At 35.2% G+C, this 17509-nt stretch overlaps 1 protein-coding gene across 1 annotated transcript in view; it reads right to left on the bottom strand.

The window, feature by feature from the left end:
- Positions 1-17509, bottom strand: part of ABCD3 (ATP binding cassette subfamily D member 3) — an 83262-nt gene that overhangs the window by 25073 nt on the left and 40680 nt on the right. Inside the window, exons 5-16 of the mRNA XM_060025939.1 lie at positions 16286-16355; positions 14786-14883; positions 14305-14428; positions 12081-12137; positions 9989-10131; positions 6998-7067; positions 4650-4719; positions 4468-4565; positions 4264-4355; positions 2598-2689; positions 2448-2511; positions 2256-2319 (exon numbers count right to left, since the gene is read on the bottom strand). Coding sequence (XP_059881922.1) covers positions 2256-2319; positions 2448-2511; positions 2598-2689; positions 4264-4355; positions 4468-4565; positions 4650-4719; positions 6998-7067; positions 9989-10131; positions 12081-12137; positions 14305-14428; positions 14786-14883; positions 16286-16355 — 1042 coding nt within the window. The remainder of the gene's footprint in view (positions 1-2255; positions 2320-2447; positions 2512-2597; positions 2690-4263; positions 4356-4467; positions 4566-4649; positions 4720-6997; positions 7068-9988; positions 10132-12080; positions 12138-14304; positions 14429-14785; positions 14884-16285; positions 16356-17509) is intronic.

The raw sequence follows: 17509 nt of genomic DNA, 5'->3' as shown, positions 1-17509 counted from the left end.
ACAAGCAGGGGTGTAACTGATAACTAAAATAAGACTTTCCAAAATGAAACCAAAATAAGAGCAAAAAAGTTAGGTCCTTTCTGAGACTAAAAGTGAAGTTATCAGGACTGGCCAGAAGTATACTAAAATTCAAACATAAAGGCTTTAAAGCGAAGGGCGGCTTTGGACTAAGATGAAAGGAACAGCATTAGTGTGGTAACACTATGACAAAGTGAGCATATCACAGACCATATATTCCACGTGGCTGTACATACAGATCCCAAATCTCTCCTCACTAGGCTCAAGCCATGTGTGCATCTGTATTGTTGGCGTATTCTATGTCTGTGTAAAGACACAAGTGAGGGAAAGTAGGAGAAAGGGCTAAGAGGATTCTTCAATGGAGAAATCTCATGGCCCTTTTTACTCTTGGGTAGTGACAATAAAGGGGCTACTGAAAATCTATCAAAGATGGAGTTTTAAGCTCTGTTTTATTCCTGAAATCAAGCCCTGTAGGTGGCCACCTACTTTGCCAAGGGAGCAAAGCAGCACCTAGAGCTGCAGCTCTGACTGCAGCACCTGGAGCTAAATGAGAAAACACTTCTGTAATACTTGTGCCATTAAATATTTACCAAATATATTCACATTTTCTGTACTTCCCTTTTTGTTTCCTGGCTTTAAAATAAACATGACAATATATAACACTCATTGTTGAATAAGTCCAAAGTACGTTGCATAACCAACGCTTTTCATTTTTACAGTTCCTTAAAAAGAAAGTGGAGACGTACATAATAAATATACATGACTAAGAGTAGAAAAACTGAAGACTTACCTATAATTATAACACTTTGAAAACAAATCCAGTAATTATACTCCTTATTTTATAAACTATCAGACAACATTCCTTCAATAACAGCAGTTGAAAAGAATCTCCATATACAACACAAATTACAGAGGACCATAAACATAAGCATGTAGAGAATTCTGGAGTTGTGCTGTCCAATACAATAGCCACTAGTCACATGGCTATTTAAGGTCAAATTCATTAAAATTAAGTAAAATCTAAAATTCAGTTCCTGAACTGTACTAGCCATATTTCAAGAATACAATATCCACATGTGGCTACTATACTGGACAATGCAGACATAGAACATTTCCATCATGGCAGAAAGTGCTATTGGACAGTGTTATTCTAGAGTAATGGTATCTGGAACTGGAGAGACAGCCCACATGATAGCCATCTGTTACTAATCTTCAAGATTTTCAGATATGAACTATTCGTAAAGTCACAATAGACACATAACCTAAATAGTAACCCTTAGGTCTGCAAGAGTCTTATAAAATCATACAATAACAATAATTCTCATCTTTTGCTTTTGCTTTTTCATTTGGCTTGCCATATTCCCATTTGGTTAACAGACTATATTGATCAGCACCACAATTCACTTGGCTCGAGATGTTATGTGTCTTGGGTGAGTGGCAATCTGCAGCACTATGGTGCTGCTCTTCCACTGTTTTCATCAGTAATATGAAAGTTTATGTTTTGTTTTTATAGGTACAGATCCTCCTATACCATCAAAATACTACCAAATGGTAAATTATTTTAATTTAAAGAGACTAATGTTATATTTGCATGTTTAAATATTCATCTTACATCGGAGATTCCAATTATCTATATCTTCTATGGCTTTCTTCAGATGGACTTTATTTGCAAAAGATTTTTGATAGTAGTATTTGAAACTTTAAAGTCCTGTCAAATAAGAAAAATAAATTTCTATTTCAAAGACTTACTTTTTATTTTTTTCTTCCAGTTTTATTGAGATATCATTGACATGCAACACTAAGTTTAAGGTGTACAGCATAATGATTTGACTTCCATACACCATGAAATGATTATCACAGTAAGTTTAGTGAACATCCATCATCTCATACAGATACAAAATTAGAGAAATAGAAAAAAAATTTGTGTGTGTGATGAGAACTCCTAGGGTTTACTCTCTTAACAACTTTTCTATATGACATACAGCAGTGTTTTTATATTGGTCATGTTGTACATTACATCCCTGGTACTTATTTATCTTGTAACTGGAAATTTACAGTACCTTATGACTACCTTAATCGAAGGCAGTCCTCCTTTATAAAGACTTACTTTTTAAAGCAATTTTGTGGGTTCAGAAACTAAGTGAAGCCTTAAAATTATGTTAAATATTCAGACAACAGTTCTCCATTTCACATTCTGAAGATGATTTAAGCTTTTATATAACCATGTAAAAACTTACTTCAAAATTAAGGTCTCGAATCAAGATATCTCCATTTGGCGTTGCTAAAGGAACATGATCAAATCTATAGAGGAAATTAATAAAAAGAGAATAATTTTACATTAAACACTAAGCAGATGTAGCTGAAAGAGAAAGGCTACTGTGTACTTTAACAGATGTTTATGGTGCTAAAGAACCCTTTTCTGTACGTACTTTATAATGTTGTCTGCATTGATGATTTCTCCAACACCAGGTATCAAGGGAATGCCTTGTGCTCCTTCAATACATTAAATGGAAAAATCAGTATTAAAGCGTCATGTCATGTCAGCAAAAACTTATGTGACCTAGTGCATTCATATTTACCTTTTTCCTGTTGTGAGACCATGGTGCGTTCATATTTGCCCTGATTTAAATCCTTTAGTACTTGCATTAATTCTGTAATCCGAGCAGTAAAGCTGAAGAAAAAAAGAAGTCATAATCAAAACTCCAAAGGCTATATCTTTAATTTTTATTATTTATTTTGAATATAATTGACATATAACATTAAGTTCATATTTTTTACTTTATACAAATCTAACTGAAGTTTCTAAACTTATCATTTAGTTTAAATGAGATAACTTAAAAGACATCTCATCAACATAAAGTATTAGTACACGTTTTATTATTATGCTTCAATAGGAGAGGAGGAACATGCGGCTAAGAAAAGAGGTCTCATAGGATCCCACCTCAACAGATACTTCATTAATAGGCAAATCAAGAAGGTTCTCTGCCACTAGAATTTTAAGGAATTTTCTAGTAAATACTATAAAAGGACCAATGCTAGTGCATTCCTTAGGTCCAGGAAGCATGGACCCTGAGTTCCTGCTGGAGCGAGTTATAAAGCCTTGGATAAAGTTGGCTTTTCTCTCTGAGGACATCATTTATTTTAAGTATGCCAAATGCACACTACTTCCCTGCAAACATGGAAGAATTTGGAGGATTCCTCTCTTTCTTCCTCTGAAGAGGGAAAAAAGATGAAGTGTTCTTAATATTAGAAATCACTGTGGTGACAGAAATCAAAACTAATGACAAGAAGTTGAGGAGGAGAAGAATGATATGATGGTCGAAGAGAAAGCACTCTAACCAGAGAAGCAAACAGGATCATTCCGTGAATAACAAGCAGAAACTTCCTAAAGGAACAGAAGCATCCCGTATGCTAGGAGCTGTAAAGGCATGAGAAAGTTATTAACAAGTAGGAAGAATGTCAGCATTCTCAAGAGAGAGACTCCTCATAGTAGTTTATAACTTCTTCTATCTTGCCATGAAGACCTTAACTGCCAAAGGAGTAGAGAAGAAGGAACAGAGGAAACAGGCAGACTAATCACAGGCCTGGGAAAGATCCAAAGACATCTAATTTCTTCAGATGACCTGAAACTTACGGTGCTCTTTTTTTACATTATCGTTTTTTTGACACCATACCAAGCCCTTTATATTAGACCCTGAAATTTTGAAATATTTAACTCCATTTGATGGTCTAAGAACAATTTTACTAGACACCCTGACCATATTTACAACTGGACCTACAGCTACCATAAGGTAACTTTTCACTTTTTTCATTAAAATCAACTTCATCCTTGTTTATCTTTTGCTGAGTTGCCAGGTATCAAAGACCTAAGGACAAAAAAGTCTGGTAGGGGACAAAAAAGTTCAAACGAGAAAATTCTATTCACTAACTTAATTTTCTGTGAATCAAGGAAAGACTGCCCCAATTCGACATTTCCCAGCTTACTGAATACCAGCGTCCACAGAACAGACAGCTTGAGAACAACTAACCTAGTTTAAGGCTCCAAACAGCTATCTTAAGGAAACATGGAAAGTTCACCATCAAAGAAAAATCTTCCTACTTTTCTATCAAAACCAGCTTGCAAGAGCAAGAAATACGGGGCTTCACTGCCCCTTATCTCAACCTCAACTGGGCACAATTATTAAGGATAACATATTTGAAAAAAATTATTCTCTGCAATTGCTCATTATTACTAATTTTACTTACCCAGCCAATCTTGTCATTTCACGGCCAGCCAAAACTATTCGACCCAGAGCTTGAGACATTCGCAAAAGCATTCTTCCACTTTGGTAGTAATCCTGACAAAGAAATAAATATTAGTTTTCACTTATATTTCTAAGATTAAAACTAGCTTTTCTTTATTGTTATATTTAAAATTTCAATTGAGTATGACTACTTCTACCACTTTACCTCCAGAAGTTCTGAATGTGAGCTTTTGAGATGTCGAGGATGAGACAAATCTAGGAAAGGACGACTGACAACTACATAACCAACCACAGTGGCAAAATCTGAAACAAAACAGTTAAAAACATCAACAATACTTCACTTTTCCCACAAATTCCATTCCACTATCTCTTTTAAAGCATACTTACATTTGGCAATTATGCTATCAATGAAGCCCATAGAAAACCGAAACAAAATGAAATTATGTAGGTGCTCCACCTGGCAGAAAGCAAAAACAAAAAATATATATACTTTCTGTATATTAAAAAAATGAATCTATCATGAGGACAAAAGAAACTAAATAGTTTTTGTATTGAACAAGTATTAACTGAGTGCCTGTGATCTCTGATTACATTATATACATCACATTTCATTGAGCACAATGCTGATCACAGAACAGTTGCCAAACAAATACTTCATGAAACCATTTTTATGCAAACAGAATGGAAACTACTTAAAGAATATCAATGTGGTGTCCCTTGCATGTAACAGTACAATGATCCTGTATTCATAATATTGTCAGATACATACATGTTAAAATTGATCAATAATCAAAAGAAAAAGAACAGAAAGATGAGCTAATTTAGGTGAAACACCAGCTGTCTGGAAATAGCACTCAATGCTTTGCCTTAGTTGGAAACCTCTGGTCTGTGCTTTCTCTAAGAATTATATTACACTCAATTTGAACCAAGCGCTAGTGACGCTGCACAGCCCGAGTCTGTAGCTTTAATCTCAGCATGCATTATCTCAAAATTACAAGTCTAAAAATGTATTTTATTCTGCATTTTTAATGTTCTTGACTTTTCCATCTATCATATTACTCAAGGCCCTGCATGATCCGGCACTGGTCTCTATCTTAAACCTCATCTGCTTCTACTTTGCTCTTTCTCACTGAGCTCCAGAAATATTGGTTCCTCAAACATGCTTCTGCCTTAAGGCTTTTCTCCTGCTGTTCCCTCTGCCAGGATTACTGTCTTCCTCGATATTTATATTCTGTGACTAACTCCCTTACTTCATATGGGTTTCTGATAAAATGCCACCTCTTCAAGAAAGACCTTCCTGCCATCCCCTACCTAAAATAGCTAGGCAACAGCCCCCATCATACTCTACCACTTTATTCCATTTTATTTTTGGTCACAAAATTCACTACAACCTGAAATCATATATTGTAAAATATCCAGTTGTTTACTTGTTTATTGTCTCCCCCACTAAAACGTGGATTTCCTGAGTACAGGGTAGCTTGCTCTTAATATCTTCTGTAAAAGAACAATGGCTAGAACATGTATTCAATGAATGACAGATGTTACATACTGAGCTCAATGCTGGAGATACAACAATGAATAAAAGCAGACAAGGTCCCTGAGCTCATGGAATTCACATACTAATGAAAGAGACAAACTAGTAAACAAACAAAATAATTATAAATCACAATGTACGCTTTTAAGGAAACAGATCATTAAAATGGGAAAATAACTGGTGGAGGCCATCAGAGAAGACAAGGCCTCAAAAAGGTGTTAACTTTTGGGCTGAAATCTAAAGGATAAGCATGGGCAAGCCATGTGAAGAGCGAACTAGTTAACAGCAGTCCCCTAGAACATTACCTTAAATGCATTTTTATCAGTGAATACTATCAAAGTTCAGTCATGTTAAATATAAAAAAGGCAAAAATTCAATTTCTGAAATAATTTAAAATAACTTCTTAAACCTTTAAAAATCACCTCAAATATGTACTTAATTTCAAAAACTTCCACTAAAATGTAAGCTCCTTAAAGGGAGGATGTGGCCCATCACACACACCACTGTTATCACACTAATCACCTGGACAAGCACAGACACCTAGATGGTGCTCCGTATCTTTTGAATGAATAATCAATAAAATTAATTAAATTCAAATTTTCCAAGCGGCAAGTAAATAAAAACCAAGGTATAGTTTTCATAAGAAACAACGTTTATATTCTAAATCAAGGGTCAGCAAACTATGGCCCACAGTTCAAATCCAGCCTGTCACTTATTTTTGTAAATAAAGTTTTATTAGAACATAGCCACATCCATTCATTTACATACAGAATATGGTTACTCTTGAGTGGCAGAACTGAACAGTTGCAGCAGAGACCATATGGCCTGAAAAGCCTAAACTATACATGTATTATCTTGCCCATTACAGAAAATATTTGCTGAACTGTGCTCACAGTATTTCCATGAATGCTACAGGAACAAATTCTTTCTGTAATAATCACTAAATTTATCACTAAATAAGACTCCTAAGTAACCGCTTTAAAAGTACAGACAATTATTTTAATAAAACCTACCCAATTTTATAGTTGGGCAGCTTAATACAATGATCTGATAGTTTTTAGGAAAACACAGTATAAAAATTCTTCACAGTTAGTTATTCTAAAAATAAATATTTTAAAGATTAAAGGTATATGTATGTATCTTGGCAAAGGCCCCCAACCTTTTTTCCATAAACACATGAGCCTCCAACATGTTATCTTACCAGTTTTCGGAAGACTGAGTGGATTGTCTGCTTTTCTCTTTTATTTCCATTGTAAAAGGCAATTTCTTCACTATTAAAGAAAATAATTTAGCAATTAATTTTAATGTTACCTAAGCCTGAAAAATAACTGAAATACCGTATTTAATGACTGAATATTTGTATATAACTGGACATTTTGAGACTATGAGCTTATTGGGTACATCTCAAGCCACTATCTGTACCTAGCTCAACTGATCAGAGCACAGGGATACGCACCTGACTGACTGGATCACAGACTGCACTACCGACATATGTTGCATATGCCACATATAGCCTGGCTGGAAAAGATGTGCTGGGTTAATTCTCAGAAATGTGAACAAAGAAATAAGAAATATAATAAGAAATAAGAAGTAAGAAGGAAATTGCCATGACATATAGGAAGGCAGGACTAGGGCAGCCATTACTACAAACTGAGTACAGATCTAACCAGAAGGGAGAGGAGAAAACAACAGTTAGAAAAAAAATAAGGTAGTGATGCCATGACATGCAGCCTTTAAAAGACAGAAAAGCAAACTAAGTCCTGCCCGCCTCACAGTGCCAGCTCCCAGGAGGCCTAGCTGAACAGTTGTTCTTATTCTTGGAACCCCAGCATAGCCTCGCAACTCCTCTTTCTTTGAGCTGATTTGAATGGGTACACAGGGGCCACAAGGATCTTAACTAGGAAAAAAGGGTCATTTTATGGATGAAAAAAGGTTAAATATAGTTAACTAAATTTGCAGAAGTCATGGAGCTGGCAGGTCAAATAGCTGAAATTATAACTCGTATCTGACACTAAAGTCTAGTTTTCCACTCTATTCAGTATAATGTAAACTCTCCCAGCAAAGTACCTCTTACAGCAGAGGAAAGTAAAGATTTACATAGGCATCTAGAAGGCACAGTTAAAACAGCTCTTAATAAACACACAATATTTCTTTAAAGTCTCTTTTTTCCCTTAAAAACTTATGTGAGTTTTATATTCTAGTCCAAAATGTACCTGTATTTTTTTCCATCATAAAAACAAGGTAGCCCCTACCTCAACCAATTCAAGTAAAATTAACTTTCCATAAAGTTGCTTCGTGTTTGACCTGCCTTTCACAATTTCCCTTACACAATAATACAGGGCCCCAGGGTATCAGAATCCCAGTTTAACACAATTCTATACCTATAATTTGTTTTCTTACTTCCTTTTACCTCCTCTGCACATTTAAGTCAGTGGAGAAAGATGAGGTGATAATTCTACTTCTCCTGAATGTTTTAGCCTAAACCTAAAACCTGAAAGAACAGAACATCCCAGAATACTGACAACTGCCTATCCAACATTTATTCTCTTCCATGTCCTTCTTCCTAAGAGAACCCCAATTTTCTTAAAGTTCTCTATCCTTTTCTATGCATCCAAATGGTTGAGGAATGGCCTCAACTCCATCCACAGGGGAAGAGTTCCCAATGGTCTAAGCCAATCACTTTGCTGTAACTGCTTTAGTGATAATTCTGGCCAATGAGATGTGAAAGAAAGTCTGTTGTGGGGCTTCTGGCGAAGATTCCTTGCTCTCTTAAAGAGACAGCAGAAATGGTCTGTTTTTGTTTCTGGACTTTTTGCAGGGGAGGAGGGCTGGTGAGATCTAAAACTGCTTTTGTCATCTTGTGATCACAAAGAGAACTAGCCAGAGGAAAAGGGTAACATACAGAGGAGGAGAGAGCCAAGAGAAGACCCAGACACCCCGATCATGCTGCGCCTAGAACTGCTCTATCTTTAAGAGTTTTTATGTGAAGTAGTAAATGTCTTTATTGTTGCAGCCACCTGAGTCAGGGTTTTCTGTTTCTTGCAATGGAAAGCATCCTAGCTGATACCATCTTTCATTCACTTGGCAGATCACCTCTCTACGCAACCTTCTATTCTTCTGTCTTCCTACAGCACAAAAACCCTATTTAGAACTGGTACTATTTTAGCAATCCAAGGAAATAAAGGAAGAGGGAACTGTTAAAAGAATAATTTCCTAAATAATTCTGTAATGCCAACAGGGTAGTAAATAAATATTAGGACCCTCAAGATGACTTAAGGTTGACAGATCATCAATATGCGAGAAAATGTATTGAGCACTTGCTACATATTAAAAACAGTGCTGGAAGCTTTATATATATTTCATATTTAATCCTCATGACAACCCTATATTATCTACCTAGCATAAACAAGAAAAGTGAGGCTATAAATAACTTGCCAAAAGTCATATATAACTGATAAGTGGAGAAGGTAGCTTTTGAAACTAGTCAGGCTGGCTCTAATGCCCAATACTTCCTTCTTTGGATTTTTAAACTGTCTGGAAAATAGGTAGAGACACATGCAGTGAGACTGAATTAACTCTGAGTAGTCCAAATACAGTCTCAAACAAAAAACATCTGTGGATAAATTGAGACAAAATTTTCTTTGAAGAAGTAAATTTGAATTTAAATTGTTTTTTTGACTTTGCTTAAAGTGAAATCAACAGAAAGTTAGTCAATAGAAGACGTGAAGAGGTAAATCAGGGATACTAAACAGTTAACAAGAAACAGGGTTAGAGGGCTTCCCTGGTGGCGCAGTGGTTGAGAGTCCGCCTGCTGATGCAGGGGACATGGGTTCGTGCCCCGGTCCGGGAAGACCCCACATGCCGCAGAGCGGCTGGGCCTGTGAGCCATGGCCGCTGAGCCTGCATGTCGGGAGCCTGTGCTCCGCAACGGGGGAGGCCACAACAGTGAGAGGCCCGCGTATCGCAAAAAAAAAAAAAAAAAAAAAAAAGAAACAGGGTTAGAAACGTTGAGGATTACTACTTTATAAAACCGATATCCTTCATAATGTATATTTTCAAAAGAAGTAAATACACACAGACATAATTTCAGTAACAGTGTTACTAGACTTTTTGGAGTCAGCTTACAGGACTTCAATAGCCATACAAAGGAATTTTTAGTACAGCCAAATACATTTAATACATTTGTACACACCTGTTTGTGATGAGCCGAGAATTAACGTATCTATACTCTCCTTCAAGCTTTTGCTCAGTTATTGTCATCTTACCAATGGGTCTTCTAATTCGAGTTAGGAATAGCCCAGAAACAAGCAAGTAGGCCATCATGCTTGCTGGGCCCTGTTAGTATTGGGAGAGAAAGATATACAAAGGTCAAGGATATAATAAATTCATTGAATGCAACACACACAATTTATTATAATTAACGCCAGTTACTTTGAGAGAAATTACTCTTTTGACTAATTTTTTCCCTTAATTGTTTCTTTTCTGAGAAATTACACACTGGGTCTTCTTTGTTTTTACTACTCATCTACTCCTCCTCCCACCACTCTTTCCCAAGCTCTCCCAAATTTGCTCACTTAAAAACTCCTAATTGTAGTCCCCACTCTTTTTTACAGCACCTAAAACTCTTCTGATGGAACTCTTCTCGACACTCTCTTAATTCCACAATAACTCGCAAACCTCTTTTTCGCCTTTTCTTTGAATGTTAATACTTCCTGAGGTTTTCTCTTTCACTCCCTTCTCCTCCCAAATTTATACCTCTAATTCCATCACTCTTAAGAATCCAAGATGTTATTTCCAAATACTTACTGTACATCTGAAGCGGACTACTCTGTAGAACCTCAAGCTCAATTCCCCCAAATGAGCTCAATCTGCCTTTCCCTTCTCCTGCGTCTTGCTTCTAGCTGCCCTACTTTGTAATGTGGTAAAGTACCTCATCACGCATTGACCCTTCTAAGAGAGAAGCTTCAAGCTTGCCTTTCCAAGCTCATCGAAGGTACTTCCCTCATTCCCACATATATATATCCTATGTTCTGCCATACTGAAATAACTGTTTCCTGAACGCGCCTTTCAATGAAGTTGTTCTTATGTCTGGCAAGCCTGACATGTCTAATGGAGGCCTACTCATCATCCTCAAAGCAGCGCAAATATCACCTCCAATTCTTCTGGACAATAAATACATTTCCACACTTCCATTACTGGACTTATCACTTATTACAATTGTTTGAATATCTACCCTTTCACCAGATCATAATCCCTCTTCAGTAGGAACTGTGTCTTACTCATCTTTTTATTCAGACAGTGTGTATGGAATATAGTGTGTATTATTTTTAAATTCAATATGATTGATTCAATGCATTTCAACAATTACTAGAAGGATGGGCAAAAGAGATAACTAAAACATAGTTTCTACCTAAGAAATACAAAATCAGAAAATAAGAACACATGGAGATATATTTAAATATAATACTTAAGCATTATAAACACGTAATAAGTACCATCAAGATATTACAATATATCGGTAAGAGGCCTTAAGCCTATTCACTTGTTTACAGTAAAAACAAGTTTTAAGAATGATTAAACCTGGCTTACGAGATATCAAAAGGTTAGGAAGATAGACAAGAAAATTAAAATAAAAAACTGCTTTCCCCAATGTTTTGGAACAGAACAAAAATCACTACATAAATTATTTATTAATCAACTACAGAAAGTATATACATACACATGTACATATACACATAAAACAACCACACTATTATATGACTGTTATAAATATATAACAATAATACTACATATTAAATGAGTAAAGTTAGACTTCAACGAGAATACTCAGAATATAAAGGTCATTCTTATTAACACAAATGTCAGAGAGACACCTAATAAGGCTCATAGGATAGTCAACCATTTATATTATTATAAAATATTCTTGAAACTGTTATGGCCACTCTAAAAGTATTTAAACATTCAAATTGCATAGTAAAATAGCTGTCTCCAAATTTCTTTTTAGACATTACTTTGCAACAATAAATACATGTATGTTCAATGTTTAAGCACTTCTGGTTGTTAAAGCCACAAAAATTTTCGAAGTGTCTGGCTTAAGCAAAATTAAAAAGCTAAATTAGAAACCTTTAAAAATCTCTAGTACAGTATTATTTTATAACCAGACTTTATTACCTACACTTGTAAAAAATACATTCTTTGAGATACATAAAAATTCTTACAAACCATCCAGCTATTCACAGCACAGTACTGTAGCCATTTAGAAGACAGAATAAAAGTAAACTTACCTGAGCTCCTATTGCACTCGTTAACTTGAAGATATACAAAACTATGTCTAAAAATGGCTGTAAAATAAACATCAGAACGTTCAGAATTAAAAAGAACTAGATTGCCTAGAGTGATAGCCAATAAACATGTTAAATACAAAATGCTATTCGACATTTATAATTGTCAACATGCAGAGTTCCCACTATGTATAATGTACTGTAACAGTATGCAACTCAAGACACAGTTCTTATTCTCAAGAAACCCAAAATGGAGACAGCCTGATCAATGTCTACTGACCATCAACTGGGAAAAGTATTTACCACTTTCCATCAACTAAGGTAGCTCTACTGTGATAATTAGCCATTATTTACTTAGCAATTTCTCAATGTAGTATAAAGACACTGAATAAAATGACCTGAGTTTTAACCCCAAATCTACTAACAGCTTTTCTGGTTTCTATATATCTTCACCTGAAAAATGAGAGACTCTTTCTGCTCTTAACGTTGTCTGATTTTATCACAACATCTACATGTTGAAATATGGTGAGTGAGCTTATGAATCTAATTTTCTGACCTAAAACTCAAGCTCCTAGAACTAAAATAATACATTAATGTACTGCTCCTCACACAGAGACAACTCAACCGACATACCAAAAGTTGTACATATTTTGAACTGTTTTTCAAGAAACCCAAACTGTGTTCATTTACTTTAGTCCATAGCCACTCCTTTCTGACTATATTAGGATAGGTGGCTTCGTTTATTAATTGGCTTGTACTAAGATGAACCTTTTCTTTCTTGTCTTACGAATTATCAAGAAGTTAGATATATTTAGACATATACTTAGATATATAAAATTCAAGTACACTTAAGTTACTGACAAAAATAATGACTCAATTGAAGTCAGAGTTCAAACAATCAGATATTTTATAAACTAAATATACTGTCGTATATAGCACCACTACAATCAATTAATTTGATAATATTTTTCTTTACGGCAGCTGTGACAAGTCCTGAGCTATGGACTTACTCAAGTGCCAAGATGTAATAAAGAATACACAACAATGTCTACAGAATTACATGAAAAATATTATATACAGCACCTCCCCCCTACACACACACACAGAGAACGAACTAAAATGTGGTGATGGGCGGAGGGAAAAAAGCAGCTGAATTACTGAACAACTTGCAGCTGTCTGAGTTTCTAGAGTTTGGATCAGTAAAGAGTTAAAGAGAGCTAAATAAAGAACAAAGTTTGGCATGAAGTGAAAAGGTGTCCTAGCAGTGGGCCTATCAAGAGGGATACAGATTGCTTTTCTTAGAACTGCCTAACCTCCTTCCATCCACATGGTTGAAATGGGAGCATTCCTATTCTTACAATGTGACCCAGCCCCTTGTAGTATATAGTTTTTTGTCTCAAGACTGGAATATTTGGATCAATTGCGGTCAGAGGCAAGATACTACAAATGGTCCAGTTTGAGACAAGCTCCGACCACAAACCAAGAGCAGTCATGTGGACTGGATGGGAAATGGGGCATCTAAGATGAAGAGTGGCGGGGGAAATGCTGGGCAGACAGTCTTATAGATGCCCTCTACATGTGCTAGCCAACGCAGGAGGTAATGGCAAAGAAGATGGCTTAATGAGAAGACCACAGCAAAAACTGTAAGGGTGGTGAGATAAGAAGAGGAAGTAAGAGCTGACAGAATCAGGTGGAAGAAAACTAGTTAAGGTCAGAGTCAAAAGCTTTGGCAATATTCTGGAAAGGGGGGAAAAACAGTAATTAGAAAAAACTGAAATGTACTAGTATCTTGTGAAAATTTTTTGACTATTACTTAAATGATCTATTAGAGATACTGAAGCAGAGAACTGGGCAAGAATATGTCCTAGCCTAGGGTTATGAATGTGGAACTAAAAATAAATTGACCATGAATTTCTAACAACTGCCAGAAGTACACAGGTCAAGAGATAAAAATCCAAGTTTCTGTCGTTTTACTGAAATCAGCCTGCAAAGTTCTTATAACATCTTTATAAGACACTAAATTCTCAGTTCTTGGCCAAAGCACTTCACACCAATAATATAAAAAATTAAGTAACTGTAGTTAAAACTATTATAACAACTCTATAATTTTCTTATAAAAGCATTAAATACTTATATGCTGCTGTTATGTGCATCAAATCAATTCCATATAAATTTGCTTAGATTCAAAGATAAGCAAATTAACAACAATAAAAATAGAAAAACTTACCTTACTAAGATTTGAATACAGATCAACTACACTGTTACAAAACTTTTCTACATCTTGTGTAAGCAGCTGGTCTGGATTAGCTATTCTGTTGTCCAGATTTCCCATTTTATAATACGTGAAAGTTCTAAAATAACAATAAGAAGATGACTTTAAAACAAATGATTTTAAAAACAAAAAAATTCACATTATACTATGTAGTGCAAATTCATAGAAACAGAAAAATCTGGAGCTGGAAGAGGCCCTAAAGATTGTCCTAATTTATTTTAGAGATGCAGATGCAAGTCTGGAGAAGGATCACTGGCCAATTAATGGAAGAGCCAGGATTAGATTCCAAATAGCTGATGTCTTTCTCTATATGCTTCTGGGTCTAAGAGCAATCCTCTTGAAAAACATATCAAATAAAAAAGAAAAACTTCTACATCTCAATATCATAAGTATTATTGTTTAAGTATTTTAAATATAAAAATAGGTTATTACTTACTGGAGATACTCCTCATAGAGGTACTTAGTTAGTCTTACTCGGAAGCACAGTTTGAGCTCATTTAACCCAAACTTCAAGAAGTTATTAACCAGAGAAATCTAAAACAAACAAACACATATTATTGGTTTTGCTTCATTTCTACTTACTAAATTATAATTTGTTTCCCTATCATTGATTTTGTCTCCAAATCCTATAAATTTTTTATAACTGATAGTACAAATTGATATAATTCAGTTCTGTTTTACTAAACATTTCCAAAGACACAAAGAGAACATGCTAAATCAAATGTAATTAGCTATATTACCCTTTACTTGGAAATTAATTTTAGAATATATTAATATTATTAATTATGAGAAGCACCTTGTTACCTTTTTTATTTTTTGGGGGGGGAGGGAGATATAAACAAGCCAAAGAGCAAATCTGTCACCTTTCTATCCAGTGTAAAGAACTTACTTTAGGAGTACTGACATTTATGCTTAGTATATCTTCTCTTTCCTGCTACCAGCACTACAACCCTAGACAACGGAACTCTATACCCACTGTATTTGCATTTGTTAAAAAAATTACTACAAGTTTTATACCAACTAATGCCATCTTCTAGATTATTTCTGCAGTCAACTTTACTACTCTTTTCCACCATTATATTAAAATTAATTCTTCCATAGTTCTGAGGTCACATTTATATAAAAATTTTCTCAAGGAAACACTGGTCTTCTGCTGAATCTCCATCTTTGATTGACATCAATGCTGCTTTTCTCAATTTTCTATTTTAAAAGGTCTTCCATGTATGTCTATCCTCAAGCTTTATTAAATCTGACATATGTTCTAATTAATTAAGTTCTATAATCAAGCTCCTCCCTTTTACTCCCACACATACAATACTAAAATTCTTATCGTGCCGATAAAATAGAATAAAGGTAAGACCCAAGCTAAGAAAATTACTTATGATTTGGACCACTTAACGTTTATTTTTAGTAAATTCGGACAATAAATTCCAATTACATTACATTACATTACATTAGTGGTTCGAGTTACTGTAACAGTTTATGGCCTACAGCAATGATTCTCACCCAGGATTTCTGCCCTCAGCTCACTGCCCCACAACCTCACCTCAGCCCCCCACAGGCCACTTGGTAATGTTTGGAGACACTGAAGACATTTTTTTTGTTGTCACAACTGGGGGAGGGGTGCTATTTCCATCTAGTGGGATGTTACTAAATATCTGAGAAACCCTGGCCTAATGGTCAAAGAAAAAATCATCTACACTTGTATACACCTACATATGTATGCAAAGAAACTGATCCAAACATAATTCCTTTAAATTTTTCTATCTAGTGTAAAGGTTTGCGCACTGAAAAACTCCACTATAAGTTACAAAACTAAACTTGAAAAAACTTAGTATATAAATCTTCAAAGAACTTAATAAGTAAAAATCCTAAAAGATTTCAGTAAGATGCAATTTTTTCCCTATGTAAAAATCTTTAAAGAATTAACACTTACGAGAGGCATGGCAGCGATGAAGTTGAATAAGTATTTCTTGAAATCTTTTCTGCTACGACCAATGATACCACTGCAAACCACCACATGCAATGCATTAGTTGCAAAAGAAGCAATATTTAACACTAAAATAACCTCTCTAAATCTCTAAAACGATTTTTGGAAATTTTCATTGAATCAAATGAATCAATAAGAAAAAAGATGCTAAAAACATTTTCTTACAAAAACATTAACTTTTGAAATTCTGTCATTTTAAACAGCTTGCTTGGAAATCACTCTACAAACGGCAAAATTAAATAAGAATGATAGCTGGTTCTTTCCTTCGTAAAAATGGTAATTAAACAGCAGGCTTGGGCTTCCCTGGTGGCGCAGTGGTTGAGAGTCCGCCTGCCAATGCAGAGGACGCAGGTTCGTACCCCAGTCCGGGAGGATCCCACATGCCGCGGAGCAGCTGGGCCCGTGAGCCATGGCCGCTGGGCCTGCGCGTCCGGAGCCTGTGCTCCGCAACGGGAGAGGCCGCAACAGTGAGAGGCCCGCGTACCGCAAAAAAAAAAAAAAAAAAAAAAAAAAAAAAACCCAGCAGGCTTACACTTAAGCAGTCACAAAAGGGGTTTTATCTGATGAAACAATTAACAACTTTATAGACCCAGGAATGGATTACTGTGGATAAAGTACTATTTCTTTGTTTGCCTTTAAATATTTTAACATCCTGTCATTTGTATGAACTAATGGCAAGGAGACAGACTAATGACAGATGAGCAAATTCTTACTATAAAGGGCCAAGAGCAACCATTTTAAGCTTTGTGGGCCATAAGGTCTCTGTTGCAACTACTCAATTCTGCTATTGTAAAGCTAAAACAGCTAAGAATGAGATTGACTGTGGTCCTAAGAAAATTTTACCAAAAAAGATGGCAGTGGGATTTCAATGAAACCAGATCTTTTATCTATTTTTAATCTATTTTAAATATTTATGTTTTTAAAATATCCACTAAGAACTTATTTAAGGGTTCCACTACTTTTTTAAAAAGATAGAAAGCCATTATATCATTATAAGTAAAGGATCTCTGACTACCAAATGTCTGTGGTCTAGTGCAAAGATAATGTTAATATTCCCAGAAGTAAATTAACCATATTTTGAAAAACAATGTGCCAAATGATTCAAACCTAGCTCTACACAAAAAAATGACTCGTATACATACTGATAAATAATTTCTTTTTATGAGGGAG

The sequence above is a fragment of the Delphinus delphis genome, chromosome 1 (genome assembly GCF_949987515.2).
Source record: "Delphinus delphis chromosome 1, mDelDel1.2, whole genome shotgun sequence".
Taxonomy (NCBI): domain Eukaryota; kingdom Metazoa; phylum Chordata; class Mammalia; order Artiodactyla; family Delphinidae; genus Delphinus; species Delphinus delphis.
This window is presented reverse-complemented; position numbering and strand designations above follow the sequence as displayed.